The following is a 17,855-nucleotide window of genomic DNA, read 5'->3' as shown; positions in this document are numbered from 1 at the left end:
CTAAAATGTTGTAGTTTTTAATACTTTGGTTTTTTCCAATACTTTACTATATATCCATATTATTGTTTGATATCCATAAGTATGCAATAGACATGGGACACCGGGACATTTTTGTTCTGGGTCCGCCCCTGGTGAGAGCCGGCCGCTCAATTTTGCTAAATAGTTGTGTATGCACTTTTTAGAATTCAAGAATTTTTATTATGTCAGGGTGCTTTGTACATCCGACGAATCTTTATAATATGCCTGTTATTTTTACAAATAATAATAATAATTTGATCCTAAAAAATATGAACCACTGAGCATTTTTCTTTTCCTAGACATGCGGATCTGGCATCGTCTCCTCCGCCGCCTCCTTGTCGGAATGAAGCCATTTTTTCGTGAACATGTAGCCCGCCACGCAAGCCCCCGTAAGGCCCAGGTAATCGTTGGCCAGCTTCGAGTTCCGCTTCGAGCGCCTGCAACAACGAAATTCACATCAGCAAATTCATCTTCTTTCTCGTCAGTCGTCACAAAGAAGGGAAGGAGATCAGCCGATCGAGCATATCCATGCTTGGTCGAGGGGCACGCACGTACCAGAGCGGGTCGTTGGGCCTGGGCTTGATCTGCACGGCGAGCTGCTGGAGCATCCGGGTGTTCTGGAACCCCTCCCTGGTCATGCGCGTGTCGTACCGCCGCTCCGTGTCGGCGATCAGGTCGAACAGCTCCTCCCTCTTCTGCTTGATCAGGTCCAGGGCGCGGGTCTTGCCGTCCGCCGCGGCGGCCGCAGCGGGTCTTGCGCCGCCGTGGACGAGCCTCCTTGGCAGCAGCTTCGCCCATGCGCCGCCGCCGCCCAGCCTCATCGCCGCGTGTCGAAGCGCCGTCGCCATCGCTCTCCCTACCTTCCTGTGCGTGCGTGCGTGCGCGATTTTGTCAAGCGACCCCTGTTGTCAATGGAGGGGAGGAGGCTGGGTTATGTACATTTATACCCGGCCGGCTGTATGGGGGTGTCCGACTCCGTCTCCGGTAGGGCGGGCCGTGTTTCCGAGTCCGCCACCGACGGCCACACCAACTCGGAGACCGAACCAGACTGGACCTGCGCCTGGCATGCAGGGCGCGTGCCGAATGGTAGCGGCAAGAGTGCTACGATCTCGCTAGGGCTTGCACAACAGAGGTGGTATTGGAGAGGGGAGCCGGAGGTTGGTGAAGAGACAGAAAGCAACCAGGGTTTAGGTTGAGAGAATGGAGAAATAGGTTCAGAGGTTTCATCTGTAAGATCGATGATCCCAATCTCTCAGCACACAGCGTCGCCTGCCGCACACGAGGCCCTCAGCCAGATTACCACGGGACGCGGCATCTTGCCTGACGGTGTCTGGTGGTGTGACGGGGTCCCGCTTGCGGGTGACAAAGAAGAAGCTCCAGTTCAACCAACCAACCAACCAAATTACTTTACTGGATCTGCTCGTGATACCGCTGGTATATGGCCATCTTTGGAGCAATAATAAAACAGGTCAAGCATAGAAGATTAGAAGCATAAATTTACAGGTACGGTGGTCAATCGATTTGTGCCATGACACGGAGCACCGTCTCTGATCCAACACCTACAAAACCCAATATGTTCCTGGTGTATTTTGGCTCTCAGCAAGTACGTGTTGCCACTTTTTTTTTCACATGGTACCATGTCTTAGAGCATCTCCACTCGTTGGCACCCCCAGGAGGCAGTTCTTTCGCCCCTTGGGGGGCTGCCGGCGAAATTTTTTGCCTGGGGCGTAAATCTTTCCACTCGTTGCGCCCCCCAGGAGCAGTGTTGAGGCTCAAGTAGGCAGCGGCATTTCGTCGAGCAGGTCACAGGTGATGTCGTGGGCACGCTCCGGTGCATACAGGCCCTGCTCGCGACGCAGTCCCTCCATTTGGAGAGGTAAGGGGAGGAAGCGAGTCCGGCGAGGTTGTGCTCCATGTACTCGAAGACGGGGTATATGCTGGCGGAGGAGCGGGAGGTGATGAGGCCGTGGATGCCGATCACGTCCGCGTTGCCCCACAACATGCTGCTGGCCGGAGGTCTTCAGGCGGCTGCCGGTGCGCGGCGCTGTGCCGCCGCTGGCGCCGCGTCGTGTCCCGCGCGCCCGGCCTCCCCGCCCCGTCACTTCGGCTTCTTCCGCAACCATGGCCCGTTCGTGTTGCCGCCGTTCGTCCTCACCGCGGGCGTCGCGCTCGCGCCCCATCAACGGCGTCGGGTGCGCGTCCACTGGCGACACAGGAGGAGGAGGAGGGGGGAGGAAGCGGTGCCGGTCGCTTCACCGCTGATACTGCTGCGGAGGTCGATGCTGCTGTGTAGCAGCATGCGCGCCGAGGATGGCGCCGGCACCGCGGCTGCGGGGATGCAGATAGGGCGGCAGCAGCAAGAGCAATACGTGGAGCGTGGCGGAGCTCGCGGGCGCCGTGGGCGCGGGTGGGCTCGCGGCGGGGCAGGTCGTGGCGTCGAGGCAGATGGGGCAGAGCGCCTCCTCGTCGTCGTCGACTGCGGCCTCCGCCTGGACAACGCCAGGCCACCTCAGCCTCGGCCTTGGTACTGGTGGCGGACGGGGAAGACGGCGGGGGCTGGGCGTGATCGTCGGCCTCGGCCTTGTCGTTGGCGGTGAGGGAGCGGGCGATGTTGGCGATGTCCGCGAGCCCCTCCCCGGCCTTGCTCCGCTCCGGCCGCTCGAGCCCCGCTCTGGCAGTGTGTGGTAGGTGGTGCCGTGATGGAGAGAGGAGAGAGGAGACAGAAAAGAGAGAAAGGAGAGGAGAGATGAGAGAGAGGGGATGGCAAGTGGGCCATGCATGCGAAAAAGAAATGCCGGCGTCCCCAGCTGCCTCCCAGGGCGCTGGGTTTAGGGTGGGCGTGCCGGCCGTAACTTTTGCCAAATCCGGCGCAAAACAGGTTCTTGGGGCCCTGACTAGGGCGTTTTTCGCCCGTCGGCGTCAAAAAAGCGCGTGGGGGGCTTCGTGGGGGCCTTAGTGGAGATGCTCTTAGGGCATGTACAACGCTCCACCGTGGACAGCTGCTCCACAAGCCCACGTAGGCTCGGATGCCAGGTGGAGGCAAAGGTATAGCCTCGTAGGTGACAGGTGCATCCTGCAGAAGAAGCGGCTGTTCCGTGGAGGAAAGAAGAAATTAGGGAAAAGCATGAGAGAGAAAAGGTGAAAAAGAAGAAGAGAGGGATGTCCCTGTACTAGTTTGCTAGTCAGCCAAGGTGAAGATGAAAAGCAAAAACTAGTAAAGTATGAAGGGGAGAGAAAGTGGGGGGTCCATTTTACTGCTGCCCGCATTGAGCAGTGGGTAATTCAAACGGTGGTTTCATCTAAATTTATTTAGTTTTAGGCATGAGGCACCGGTATGGTGATGCTTTCGTTGCTCATGCCGTTAGGAATGATGGTTCTGCTGGGCTGTAAGCTCCTTTTTCTTTTCCGACTGTTTGGGCAGACGAGCAGTTCAGTCTCGCCAGTTCCACTCTCTGAGGCCCAAGCTGAACGCCAGTAGTGTCAACCAAGAGCAGTGAGCCGCACAAATAATTTACGCGCCAGGTCAACAAGATCCCATTCCGAGATAAATAAAGAGGTCAACAGGATAACAGTATTCAAGATCTGATAAGCCACTACACTATCACTCTATCAGTGACCGACAACACTATTCAAGAGCAGATCCGCAAAGGGCTCGAGCCTTTGCTGTTCCCACGCTGTTGCATCGCTTCTGAACCCATTGACTATGATGGTTTATCATCAGCTACCACGTAGCTTAGTACAGCTGGTTATGTTAATTTACTGCCACTGGCAGCATCATTTTTGCACGGCGGCAAACATTCTTGGGAAGCCGCCATAAGAATACTCCCGTCAATGTTAATACCGAGACGCACCATGCTTTGATGGTCCACGTGCTGCGTTGCTGTCGATCCCCGGTGCAAAGATTCTGAGTACGTAGTATATTTTACGCCGCTCTTGATGTGTATAGTACACTTGCTTTTCTTGATGGCTTAAACTAAACTAACAGTGGGAGATATCTATCCTTTAGGTGCTTCTTGTCGGGGCTTTGCTTCGAGGCTAGTGATAATAGCATACTCTTGATGTGTACAGTACAGTTGTTTCATTCTGGAGTCTAGAATGAGCAAATGCATTTGGTACGCATGTTTCAGAAAAGATCACTAATTTTCAATGAAAAGTAGCTGTATCAGGTAGAGGTACTAAATTCTCTTGACTCATGATTGGTTTTCATTTTTGGGAGTAGTTCTTTTAGTTAGATCTTTGCAGAGATTTGACTTCACCTACTATTAACTAGTAGTTTTTGGGAGTACTTTGTTTTATAGACTATTTTTGCTTCAAAACTGTAAACTCTTTTGGAGAGGCAACATTATCTTTTATTTCGAGGGTAGAGATGCAGCATTGAATCTCAGTTGACAGAGTAAAATTAAGGATTTGGATACAATTAATCTAGTATCTTGATAGTTAGCAAAAAATTCACAATTGTGTGTTCATAAAAGATACAAAAAAAATAGGCCTGTAACATATTGGGCACAAACTTGCTATTGCGGTTTTCATGATAAAAATATGACAATTTATGGCATGCATAAAAAAGTGCTCCCTCCGTTCCTAAATATAAGTCTTTGTAGAGATTTTCACCTTGAACAACATACGGATGTATGTAGATGCATTTAGATTATAGATTCACTCATTTTGCTCCGTATGTGGTCCATAGTGAAATCCCTCCAAAGACTTATATTTAGGAACGGAGGGAGTACTAGTTACTGTATCTACCCCCGCCCCCATCCCTATGGCTCTCCCTTATGATTTGCTTTTCAACTCTGATTGTGGTTTTGGTATCAGTTATATGTACAAATCTCTATCCCAGTCGCCATGTGACTTAACAACAAGCTGGAGATAATAAAAAGTCTATCTAGTTAAAATCTGTATGGAGATGTATAGGCATATGAGGGGACCTAGCAAGGTCCACACATTGTTCTGGCTCTCCTCCATGTTAGGGTCAACGCAGGAAACCTACTTAATAGAAAGACGATGCATTTGGATAACTATAATTGTGCCATTTGTGCGGACAACACAGAAGAAACTTTGTTACATCTGTTCTGGAATTTCCCTTTTGCTCTGCAGTGTTGGGACCATACAATTCCACTCAGAAAAAGAGGTATTTCAGTTTGATGACATTCAACTTGCTCTACCACATGATATTGCACTGGACATTGTGAGCATGGGTTGCTGGGGTATATGGTCCATCAGAAATGACAAGATGTTCAAGTCGGCTGCTCCTCACATATCAGGTTGGATTCACTACTTGCAGGAAGCTTTGTGGGCTGCTCAGATCAAAGCAAAACCAACAAAAGCAGAAAAGAATAGAAGTTGGGTAGAACAGAACCTATAATCTTTTGATGACGGTGCTTCATAGAACGAATATTGGTTGAGAGTTTTTTTTATACTTTGTATTCGTACCTATGATTTATTAGTAAAAATGTTGTAGAACAATTGTTCTACGGTCCATGGTTCAAAAAAAAAGTTCAAATCTGTATGCTCTATTTTGCCACGAAAGATACATATATTTGTCAGAAATTTGTATAAAAGAAACCAAACTGCAACATAAGCGTGAGATTCGATCATAAATGCCAAGTGTTCCATATGCGGGCAAGGAGACGGGATGGATTCCACAACGTTGTTGAATGTACAAAGGCAAGACACTTCTAAGCACCTCTTCAGTTGGATAAAATTATCGAGGGAAAATTGCTTTGTGCGAACATGGTCAGACTACCTACTCCTCATGGTGCAGTTGGAACAACTGGCGAATGCGGCATTTGTGGAACGACCTTGTATTTGGTGTTGGTCGCATTGATGGCCTTTCTATAGACCCTCTGAAGTTATGTGAAAATGTGAATAAAAGAATAGAGGCATTGAAACGATATTCATATTCCTAGAGTGTGTTTTAATGTTAATGACAAGTGATTAGGGGACGAATGTTTCTACTAGAGTGTATGGACATGTTTTCAGTCTTGTAGAATGCAAGGAGTGTGGTTGAAGACCTCTTAAGCAAAAAAGGGTAAAAGAAGACTATTGAATTCATGCAACAACTAGTTGTTCCAAAAGTCGGAACTGATGGAGAGAGACGGGCAAATTTCAACACACCCCATCATGTCTAGGCTATTTTAGTACTCGCATGATCGATGTAGGACGCAAAATCTTTTTTAAATACTGCGTTGGCTGGGTTTTGAACTCAACACCTCTTAACTCGGATACCATATTGGATTCATTCACCAGCTAGTTGCTCTGAAAGTCTAAATTGATGGAGAGAAGCGAGCAATATATTTCAACAAAGATAATTTGTTTAATCTCATACACTCATTTATTTGTTTTTTGAGTCATATGAAAGCACTACTATTAAGAGGTGTCGGATGAAAAAGGGGGCAATGCTTAAAACACATCCCAGGTTACATGGAAAGTTTTTTTCAGCCAGAACCGTTGAACAAAAGTTATGCGGTATTTTCTTGAAGTGCGGAATAAACAAAATATTTATAATAAAGTTACATTAAAAATATCTCAATCGAAGAGCTACCAATTGCTGTTTTGCCAACATTACCAACAACATTTATTAGCATAGAAGCTGGAATTGTGACTAGATCATCGCTATATGACTGTCAATCCAACTTTTAGTATGTTTCTAGTGCTACTCTTCGTGGGCCCTGAAGGCTCCGAGCTAGCCTTCGGACGCAGAAGTTTGCTCTTCGTATGGTTAAAAAATTGCACCGAAAAGCCCACAACTTTAGACGTTTGGAATTCATAAAAGGCTCTGGTTCTGTTATTTATTACGGTTTGAGTCGGCTCTAAAGACCTTCATCGGTGGGCTTCATACTTCCAGCCAAAGCCTCGAAAATTGATTATGGGTGAAAAGTGGCATTTGAATTGCAGAGATTGTCACGGTATTGTATGCGATCACGGAATGTTGGAGTCGCCGGTAGCTAGGTTAGGTTCTTCTTTGTCTTTGGGCTGGTGTTCGGCTACTTTTTGGACGCGTTTGTGCGGGGAGTTAGAATTATTATTTTTTGGATATGTAGACATCATCAATTAATTAAGAAGAAAAGAATCACCCTGTTAATTTGAAAAACCTAACAAAAACTGCGCAAGCTAGAAATGTACATTTAGACGGGGCGGGACCGGATCAAGGCAAAATGACCGGATCATTCCCAGCACACGATGGTGGTCTCAGAAGTAAAGAGGCTTAGAGTATGTCTAGTAGAGCCCTTAAACCCTTAAATCTAAAATCAGTTTTAAGGGTTGAGAATTGGTCATTTTTGATATTTTGCCCCAACCCCAACCCTTAAAACTGTCATTTAACATATCACAATTTTCACTAGAAAAACACAATCAACCTTCAAACAAACACGAAAATGAAGATCATTGATGCATGGTTTAATAGTTTACATCACACAATCAATACAATAAACAATAAATTGTGAGTGCCAACAATGAATCAAAAAGGAATGAAACAAAAAGAAAGAAAAGGAGGCATACTTGCGGGGAGCTCGGGGCAACGCGGCTGCCTCTGGCCCGCCTGGCCTCTAGCGCGGCGGCGTGGAGGCCTGGAGCGGCGGGGCGCGGGCGGCCGTGGGACGGGGGGGGGGGGTGCCGGAGGGCGGGGCGCGGGCGGCCGTGGGGCGCGGCGGCTGGGGGGCGGGGCGCGCGGCTCCTCTGGCTGCTGCGCGGGGCGGGAGGCGGCGGGGAACAGCGGATCCGGCGGCGAGGACTGCGGCGCAGCTGCAGCGGCCTCGCGTGCGTTGAGGGGAGGCGGGGGGCGGCCGGAATGGCGGCGGCCGGCGGCCGGCGGCTCGGGTGGGCGGCGGCGGGATGTTGGGGACGGGGAAAACTCCCTCCCGCGCTCAGCCGGAACACGGATGCGGGTTGGGGTAGTTTTCGCCCCCCAACCCTCACTTCTACATGTTGGGAGGGGTTTGAGGGTTGGACCCTTAAATTTTTTAAGGGTTTGAGGGTTAAGGAGTTCTAGTCTACACGTTTTTTCGCTCGTAAACTGTAAAAAAGCGGTTATTTATAAGGGTTTGAGGGTTTGAGGGTACTACTAGAGATGCTCTTATGGGTACAAAAGAATGTTGTGTTACTCATATCTCTAAAGAGCAAAATAATGTTGGTCATGTGTTAACAAACTTCGGTCGCCGAACGGAGAACTGTATTGTGGTCTGGCTCCGCTCTGAACCTGCTAATGTCACTAGTCTGTGTAGGGATGAATTCGTGTGCTCTTGAGTAATACAATCCTTTTACCCCCGAAAAAAAAGACGGGGCGGACCTAAGGATTAGAGAACCCACAAGTTGCTTGGTTCACGGAAAGGAAGGTCAGACATTGCAGTTCAAATTGGCTTGGGGGTACGCTTCGGGATATTATACAAGCGTCAAGTCTTGGCTCGGGGCTCGTTTCCATCATGGCTCCGTCACCGGAGACGTTGACGGCCCTGAGAATCATCATTCTTAATTAATCATCCACATGAAAGATTGTACTCCTAATCACACAAGGCGCTCCACGCTCTTCCCTTCGCTCGGAAGAAAAATATAAAAGTGTTTGGAGCAATGCCGGCACCCACGGAGCCGGGTCCAAAGGACGAAACCGACGCAACATGTACTAGAGCAGGATTTGCACTAGTAATGCCAAATGGCTCAGGAATCCACATGTAGCGTCATGAGGCCGAGCAGCCACATCCTACACGTCCACATGTACGCCTCCTCCCGGGCCAGCAGCGTCAGCCCATCCGTCCATGCATGCCGGCGTCGACCGATCGTCCGCGAAGCACTTGAAGGCGACGCAGCGCCGGCCGGAGACGGGGCGACGGGTGGTGGCGTGGGCGTGTCAGGCGTCCCGTGCCTTTAATTCTAAGCGTATGCTGCGCCTCCTGATAATGTCTCCGCATCCAACTACATTCATTCAATGCCACCTGCCGCTGATAGCCCGATACGTGTGGCTTCTTGAGCATGTTTTGGGCGGCACCAAACCCTGACGGTATCGTATTAGTACCCCATACCATAGCTTCATTGCTGAATGCTGACTTGTAACTAGTGTAGATTGGTACTATTTGCTGACCTCCGAACAGGGCTCGTCCTTCCCTTTCAGTACGATAAGCCCGCCTCGCTTTTGAAGTAACCGGTGAATAGGCGGTGATGGTTCTTGGGCGGCAACGCGACCACCCACATGGCCATGGCCCATGCTAGCAGAGCTCAACTATGCTCCTCTGATGTAATTGCCGGCTTCTAAAACAGTTTTGGGTGGTTCCTCTTCGGTCCTGCGCATCTCAAAATGTAGAGGCCGTATTGGCCGTATGAAATACGGTGTGGCGTTGCTTCACATTACGTATACGTCAGTGGACCTCGACCTGGAGTCCTGGACCGTGCAACGTCCAAATCTTTGTGGTTCCCTGGGTTTTGTGCAACCCAAGTGAAGGCAGAAAACGACGGCTTTTTGCTGGGCCGATCAAATCAGCTTTTCGTCCCGTCCCGTCCCGTCCAAGCGACAACGAGCCAACAGCCAGAACGGGAGTGATTTTCCACGAAGCAAAAGTTGCACTGTACGGTGACAGGACCCAAAGCCGACGTATGCCCTCGAGTCGAGGCCCCAACAAAGTCCCACAAAGTCCTCGCTTGATTAACGCCGGTCGCGTCCACGGCCTAAAACGTTGCCATCTTGACGTGCCCTCCGCACTCAGGAGATACTCCTAAATATGGCACTGCATGACCAAAAGTGTCCTCCCGACATCAAATGAGCTCGGTGAACAGTAAAATTCAGAAAAGTCAAAAAAATCAAAAAAAAAATCTGAATTTATTTTGTGACAAAAGTTTCAAGTGCTCGCAAAAATTCGTCATGGAATCACATTCATGTAATACGTGGCAAAAAAAAACAAATTCAGTGCTCCAGAATGCTTTCGAAAGTAACATTTTCATAGTACTGTTTTTGTTTATTCACCAAAAAAAAGTGCCAATTTTTTTGCCGCGCCTTTTAGGAATGTGATTCCATGACGTTTTTTTTGCAAGCACTTGAATTTTTGTCAAAAAAATTCAGATTTTTAAAAAACTTTTTTGAATTGTTTTTTGTTTTACTGTTCACCAAAGCTCAGAAACTTTGTGTCATGTGCATAATTCCTACTTATTTGTTAAGAGCAAGCTGACCATCTAAAAAAACAAGTGCCACACATCACATACTATTTTTTAAAGAAAACTTCTAATCTATTCATCTTCAATAGCAGTATGAAGGACACCAAAAATAATAGAAACTACATCAAGATCCATAGATCACCCAGCGATGACTACAAACACTGAAGTGAGCTGAATGCGTGCCACCGTCATTGCCCCTCCCTCGTCGGAGCAGGAGAAAACTTGTTGTAGTAGGGCTCCCCTACACAAAAGCCCTCGCTTGGATTGATCTTATTTGTACATGCTCTAATTTTTTTTGTGCATGAGTGTGTATGTGTTGTGTCCTCAATTAACTGGACAACTCTTCTATTATTATATGAAATGACATAGCTCATGTGCTTGCCTCGGCGAGCATGCATTTCGAATAGCGGCGTCAATTCGTTGGGATGGTTCACATCACATTTGCATCCTTATCTCCGGCGCTATGGCACCCCATCATCGACAAGCGCCACACCTTCTTCATCTTCGTTCCTCATGTGCAAACCCTGATATCAAAACTTCGAGCATAGTCATAGGACCGTCTATCTATAAGTTTTCTGCAAAAATGACTCGGTGTGAGCCGATCCGACCGAATTGCTGGATTAACATCATCCGACCCTGCCTGCCGGTTTGTCACACCCTGATTTTCATGCCACTACACTTAAGCTAACAATCATGATAAAATGTGGTTTGACAAAAACTTTTGAGTGCTTTGGACTCTGCTTGATTGATTTTTTTGTCTGCTGTTTGCAAGTGCTCTAAAAATCAAATAAATCCTCCAACTCTTATACTCCATCTCCTTGCTCTAAACTTTTGCCCCAATGATCATGCCATGTGTATAGTATAGTATAAAATTTTCTTACAAAAATTATTTGGCCAAAATTTAGTTTTCCAAAAACCCCTGAATTGAGGTTTGCACTACAAGTACTTGATTTGGGGGTATGAAAAATCTTTCAAAGAGTATCTTTGACTCTTATTAGGTATAGGACTCCCAAAAACTACAAAAATATAATTTTAAAAGTTACTTTGCTATTTTATTTAAAGGCTTTTTCTTTAGGTCAGAAATGGTCTTTAATAGGTTAAAATCATTTTAATGCTTTAAAAATATTTGGGAAAATTTAGAGAACCATGTCTGTCCATTTTGAAGTTTGAACAACTTTGCATTGCCAAACATGTCCAAATGATCTCAAACTTGGTGCACATGCTCAAATGGTCTAACTATTCATCTAGACCAAATGTTACAAGTTTTTGATCAAGATAAATTGATAAAAGTACCCCAAAACCCTCTCTGACCAGATCCACGTTTGAACAACTCTACATTCACTACAAAAAAAAGACACATCCGTGACATTTTGGGCCGAACGAATTTTTTTCCTGTCATACATATGACACTTCTATGACGATAATTGTAACAAAACCCGGTATCATCATAGATGTGGTGGGCTCCTACTTCTATGACAAAAAATCATGACAGAAAATGGGCTTTTCGTTCTGGGCGGGCCGGAGACGCAGCTGCATGACATTCTTTGGGCCGTCCATGATGGAAAAAACCATGGTACAAGCAAGGGGGAGGAAAATTTCGGGGAGTTGCCGGTTACGGTGGGAGGTCGGGGGCGGAGCGATGCGCGTTTCTCTTGTACGTACGCGCGTGTGTGTGAGGCGTTGGCTCTAACTGAAGTCGAGCGAGGCGTTGGGCTCTAACTGAACCCGAGCGATTGCACTGCAGGCTACGCATTACTGAACCGGAGCGATCGATCGATGGCTGTTAACTGAACCCGATGGAGCGATTTCTTCGCTACTGCTGCTAACTGAAGCCGATCAATGCTGCCTCTAGGATGAACAGTACGCGTTGCGGGGGGGGGGGGGGGGGTTGGATGAACAGTGAGCGGTGGTGTTGCCTCTGGATGAACAGGAACCCGTGGTGTGGAGGGCTGGATGAACAGTAGACGGTGGAGGGGTGGCCGTGGAGGGGTGGTTGAACAGGACCCCGTGGTGTGGAGGGCTGGATGAACAGTAGGCGGTGGAGGGGTGCCCGTGGAGGGATGGTTGAACAATAGCCGTGGAGAGCGTGGTAGAGGCTGGATGAACAGGAGCCCGTGGAGGCTGGAGGAGGTCGACGGTAGCCCGTGGAGGCTGGAGGAGGTCGACGGTGGAGATGAACAGTATCCCGTGGAGTCCCGTTTTGCGGTACGCCACACCCCTCCCGATGAACAGGACCCCCGTTTCGACCGTAGGAGGTCCGTTTCATCCGTTTTGCGGTACGCCACACCCCTCCCGATCAACAGAACCCCCGTTTCGACCGTAGGAGGTCCGTTTCCTCCGTTTTGCGGTATTCACACCCCTCCCGATCAACAGGACCCCCGTTTCGACCGTAGGAGGTCTGTTTCCTCCGTTTTGCGGTACGACAGGCCCCTCCCGATCAACAGGACCCTGTTTCGAACGTGGCCGATCGAACACAAGGCCATTTCCTCTGTTGTGCGGTACGCCAGGCCTCGTTTCCATCGCCTGTTCTGTCCAAGCCCTTCCGATGAACACGACCATGCATTCCGTTCAGACCCAGCTGGTTGGCTCCCACGCGTTCCGTTGCCTCCTGATGAACACGACGCATTCCGTTGCCTCCCCATGAACATGACGACGACGTTGTTTCTCCATTCCGACCCAGCCATGTACGTATGCGCGAGTAGGCGTTCGAGACCCTGCCCGTATGTACGTACGTGGCCGTATTTTCTTTCTTGCACCCTCGCCGATGTACGTACGTGTATATGCTACGTGCGCGCCTCTACTACGACACGTGCGCGCCTCTACATCGACCAGTATGTACGTACACGTTCGCGACCAGAATGACAATGGTACGTACGCTTCGACCAGGTGGGTCCCGACTGTCAGGCACTTCCTTGCCTGCGAAGATGTAGCTGGTGGGTCCCAGCAGTTAGGGGGCGAATCGTTTTGGGTTTTTTTTTGCCCGGACGCACTTCCTTGCGTGCGAAGATGTAGCTGGTGGGTCCCAGCAGTCAGGGGGGCGAATCGTTTTTTTCGGACGCTCTTCCTTGCGTGCGAAGATGTAGCTGGTGGGTCCCAGCAAACAGGGGGAAACATTTTTTCGCCAAATACGGTGGCCTGTCCGGTGGGTCCCCGCTGTCAGGTGAAGGAATAATTATTTTGCGCGTAATAAGGAGGCACTTCCTTGCTGCGGCCGTGGACCCAGCTGTCAGCCTCTCCACGTATAGTCCACGTCCGATGGAAGCCATTCCTTGACCATGTTGACCACGCCGTGCTGAGAGCACCAGGGCGATGGACGACGGCGAGGCCTAGGAAGGGGACGATGCGGAGCCGGGGAAGACACGACAGTGAATGCCCACGCATAGAGGAGTATGAGGGTTCACTCGTTCGGCTGCTGTGTGAGGCTGCCATCGCCGCAGAATAACAGGGGGTGTGGGTGCATAGAGGGATGGCCTGGCAGCGGTGGGAGTAGTAGGGGGTGGCGAGGCCTCCGCGGTATCACAGCCGGCCATGGGCGGCAGGAGCAGGCGGCACGACCAGCGCTGCTTTAGGCGGCTGGAGCAAGAAGACCAAAGGTTGAAGAAGCACTACGGCCATTGGATGGACATCGTACGGTCACTGGAGCTAGAATCGTTCATATATTGACTAAAGTTGACAAAGGCCTCCGTCCCAGTCAACTTAGTAGGCCCACAAGTCAGCCTCCCACCAAGGTTGGTCCCAGCTAGCAGGGGGGTATTCATTTTTTGTGCGTAACAAGGAGGCACTTCCGGTGGGTCCGAGCTGACGGCGGAGGGAACGTTTTTTCGCGAAATACGGTGGCCCGACCTGTTGGTCCCAGCAGTCAAGGAGAAACGTTTTTTTGTGAAATACTGGTGGCCCGTCCAGTGGGTCCCAGATGTCAGGTAGAGGAATAATTATTTTTTGCGTAATAAGGAGTTACTTCCTTGCGGCTGCCGTGGACCCAGCCGTCAGCCTCTCCATGTATAGTACTCTTCCGATGGAAGTCGGTCCTTGACCACATTGACCACGCCGCACCGAGAGCACCACGGTGGTGGATGATGGCGAGGCCTAGGAAGGGGACGACGTGGAGCCGGGGAAGATGCGGCAGTGGAAGCCCGCGCGGAGAGGAGTACGAGGGTTCACCGGTTCGGCTGCGCTGTGAGGTTGCCGTCGCCGCAGAATAACAGGGGGTGTGGGTGAGTAGAGAGATGCCCTGGCCAGCGGTGGGGGTAGTAGAGGGTGCTGAGGCCTGCGCGGCAGCACAGCCGGCCACGGGAGGCGGGAGCAGGCGGTCCCACCGGCGCTGCTTTAGCGGCTAGAGCAAGAAGATCAGAGATTAAAGAAACACGACAGCCCTTGGATTGACATCCAACGGTTACATCTACTAGAATCGTTTTATCGACGTAGTATATAATAACTAAAAAAATCTTGCATACGCGTCAACTAAACAGGCCCACAAGTCAGACCACTCCCACTTTTTTAATAATTTATATATAGCTCATGGCAACTTCTTATGCAATTTATTGCAGTCGTTTTTTTTGGTTGGCCAGGGCCAATTTCGCATATTTCTGTGGGTTCCAAACTATTTTTAATACCGAAATGTCGAGCCAGATTTAAAGTACTTTGAAGATATATTTGAATTAGGTTAATGCCAAGTGAAATAGGAATCTGAAAATGTGAAAAAAATCAGAAATTATAAAGTAATTGCCAATTTGTCATCTGTTTTTATATTTACAACCCATTTCATATTACTTTCAAGGCGTAGAAAAATAAGTAGGCCTGGATTGGGTATTCTTCAGAAAAAATAAACTGGGCTCATTTGCACAAAGAAAAAATAGCTGGGCTGGTCACATGGTGAACATAAAATATAAGCCTGGGCTAGACGGGCCACAGCCCAGTTCAAACCCTGCTCCGTCTCAACAATACCAAACAAAAAAATACTGCTCGAGTAGCTACGTCCCAGGTGTCAGCCGATCTTGTGCTGTTCTCTTGTCTATTGACTATATACGCTCACAATGTCGTGGGTCCCAGATGTCAGGAAAACACTAGGAGGAAGCATTTTATTTTTCCATACGCTGACGTGGTGGGCCCCTACTGTCATCCTCTCCACGTACTTCTGCCGATTCCTGTTGTTTGTTGACCATGTTGACAACGCGAGAGGGCGGCGCCGCGGCGAGCGCACCAAAGCGCGCGGAGGACGTCGGCGTTAACGATTTAGGAGACGGTGGGGCGGCGATGCGTGCGCTGAGGCGCAGCCAGCCGTGGGAGGCGGAAGCAGGCGGCCCCGCCGGCGCTGGTTTGGTTTTGGCGGCTGGAGGAAGACAGGACTGAAGAAACACGACAGACTGTAAAAGCAGCAGGAGTACTTAACAACCTTAACTGAAACCAGCAGGGGCACTTAACAACCAAAGCTGAAAGCAGTATGAGTACTTATACAGGTTCAACCGTACAAAGCACGCCTCGAACAGTGCTACTTTGCCTACAGGCTACAGTTAACCAAGGGTGAGGCCGCCAAGCCCCAGGACAAGGCCCAGGCGCCACCCCGCGCATCCACAACCTTCTGAAAGCGGCTTCATCTCGCAACGTGGTCAATAAACAGGATATTCGCTTTAGAGCCATGGAAAAGCATGAACATAATCTTCTGTCCTATTCTCCAAGATGGACGGGCCTTCATTATCTGAGACCACCCACGAATAAGTATCTTTTCGCCTCCAAGGGGAATTGAGTAGGTCGACATAAACATCATGTTGTGACCAAGCGCAAGTCTGACCCGACCATGGTCAGGCATCTGTATAGGAACAATAGAACTCGGCAGTTCCTGTTTCAAGAAGATCACAGCTGTAAAACTGTGTATAAGCAATAGTTTATGAACAACATATATAACAGAAAACAGCTCGTACCATAAGTTTCTCGACACAGTTGGACCTGTTCAACGAGTGCAGCAGTGGCACACATATCCCACGTGGCCTTCCACCATTGAAACGCCCCACAAGGACCTCAAGACGATCAATAAAGTGTAGGAACATGTGGATGTCGATCCAGTCAACTTCAGTGCCATTAGTAACAGCCGAGTTATTACAGAGTAACAAACGAGCAGACTGCTTAACTCTGAAAAAACCTACACGTGCCACCAATTATAAGACAATATTAGTTAGAAGTAGCATCTTCGTGAGAGATTCGTTGCTACTTCTAAAGTTAAATTGTGATTAGTTAGACAGAATAGGTGGATTAAGAAGTAATCGAGGCAACAAGCAAGAACCAGATACAAAACTAACATGGATGAACAATTGGAACGACGTCGGGGTGGAAGATCGCAGTGAAGATGAGACCAGGTTCTGCTATTTCCATCAACATTCGTGCGCCAACTTTCAGTCCGTAACACTTGAGAAAGTTTATCCAAGTTCGGCCATAAAAAAGCAGCGATCTTCTTGGTTCATGAACCCAACTCGGAAGCAATATCCATGGATTGTCTTCACTGTGACCATTAAACTAGTGTATTCAGTTATGGCAAGGCCGAGCATCTTGAGTACATGTGTTCTGGCAGAGCAAATAATACACTGCAGGAAAAATAATATGAGAACACAGCATGTTCAAAAAAACCCACCCTCCCGGATAGAGAAGAGGATTCTAGGAACATACTGTGCGCGTTTCAAAATGCTGTGGTAGGATGAGAAGGAACAAGTGTGGCGTCTCGCCGTGGGCGCAGAAATCTGTAGGGTACTCGCACTTTGGGCACTGCAACTGAAACACACTAGATTCAGTACGAAGAAAAATGCATCAACGGCGGCGGCTGCCATCCTAGGATTACCTGCGACCAAGGGACTTGGATTTATCGGGGATGGATGAAGAATTCGTACCTGGTTCTCCATGAGAAAACCCTATGCAATCGCCGAGCGGGGGTTTTCTCTGAACAAGCAGACGAGGGAGAAGGGGATTCAGGCCCAGTGAAATATTGCCGCTTCGTCCGTCCAGCTTACTGCTAAAGCTGGAAAGGGGGGGTTGTGATTTGACGGCTCATTGGGCATTACTGCGGCGCTACGACCGGGGTGTGTCTACCGTGAAGTTGTGCACTCTAATTTGTGCATATGGCACGTGGACCCCGTTGCCGGTTGCCCCACATATCAGCGAAAGGAAGTAGAAAGACAGGAGTAACTAGTTACACATAAATATATTTTTTGACAGAGAGATACTCCCTCTGTAAAGAAATATACAAATCTTTTATATCACAGGCTCACCTTGCCGAGAAATATACTCCCTCTGCAACGCACGGGCATTATGGGGGTTCAGCTTTTTTTATGGGGGTTCAGCTGAGAATATAATACTCAGATAGGCTCACGGTTCTGGACTTTGGGCCGCAGGCCGACCCTGCATGTTTGGGGGCCCATGTGTTCTACCTCAGCGCTTTTCATATTGCAAGCGATCGGTACTGCGCTGGTTTTAGATGCTGTCGCAAGGCGAATACACAAAATTGAATAAAGCACGGCAGCTGTTGGAATGAAATCGAACGACAGTTCCTAACCAGCAATCAGAGTTGCAATTCTATCAACGATATACCATGTGATAAATAATACTGTCGTACTACTTATACACACAGGACACTTGTTTCACCATGCCAGATTATTACATCAAAATCTCTCGGAGGATAGATCAGTTCGGCAGTTGCGTGCTGCTACTGAAGAATT

General features: G+C 49.0%; 1 protein-coding gene across 1 annotated transcript; it reads right to left on the bottom strand.

Annotated features, from left to right (window-relative positions):
- Positions 1-227: 227 nt before the first annotated feature.
- Positions 228-1,193, bottom strand: LOC123162268 (uncharacterized). Its single transcript, XM_044580043.1, has 2 exons — positions 574-1,193; positions 228-455 (listed from the first exon to the last, which is right to left on the bottom strand). Exons 1-2 carry the CDS (start codon positions 864-866, stop codon positions 314-316), a joined length of 435 nt encoding a protein of 144 aa, XP_044435978.1. The 5' UTR covers positions 867-1,193; the 3' UTR covers positions 228-313.
- Positions 1,194-17,855: the final 16,662 nt, after the last annotated feature.

Source organism: Triticum aestivum, chromosome 7B (genome assembly GCF_018294505.1).
Source record: "Triticum aestivum cultivar Chinese Spring chromosome 7B, IWGSC CS RefSeq v2.1, whole genome shotgun sequence".
NCBI classification, from domain to species: domain Eukaryota; kingdom Viridiplantae; phylum Streptophyta; class Magnoliopsida; order Poales; family Poaceae; genus Triticum; species Triticum aestivum.
Note: the sequence above shows the minus strand (reverse complement) of the source record. Positions and strands in the feature narration are given on the sequence as shown.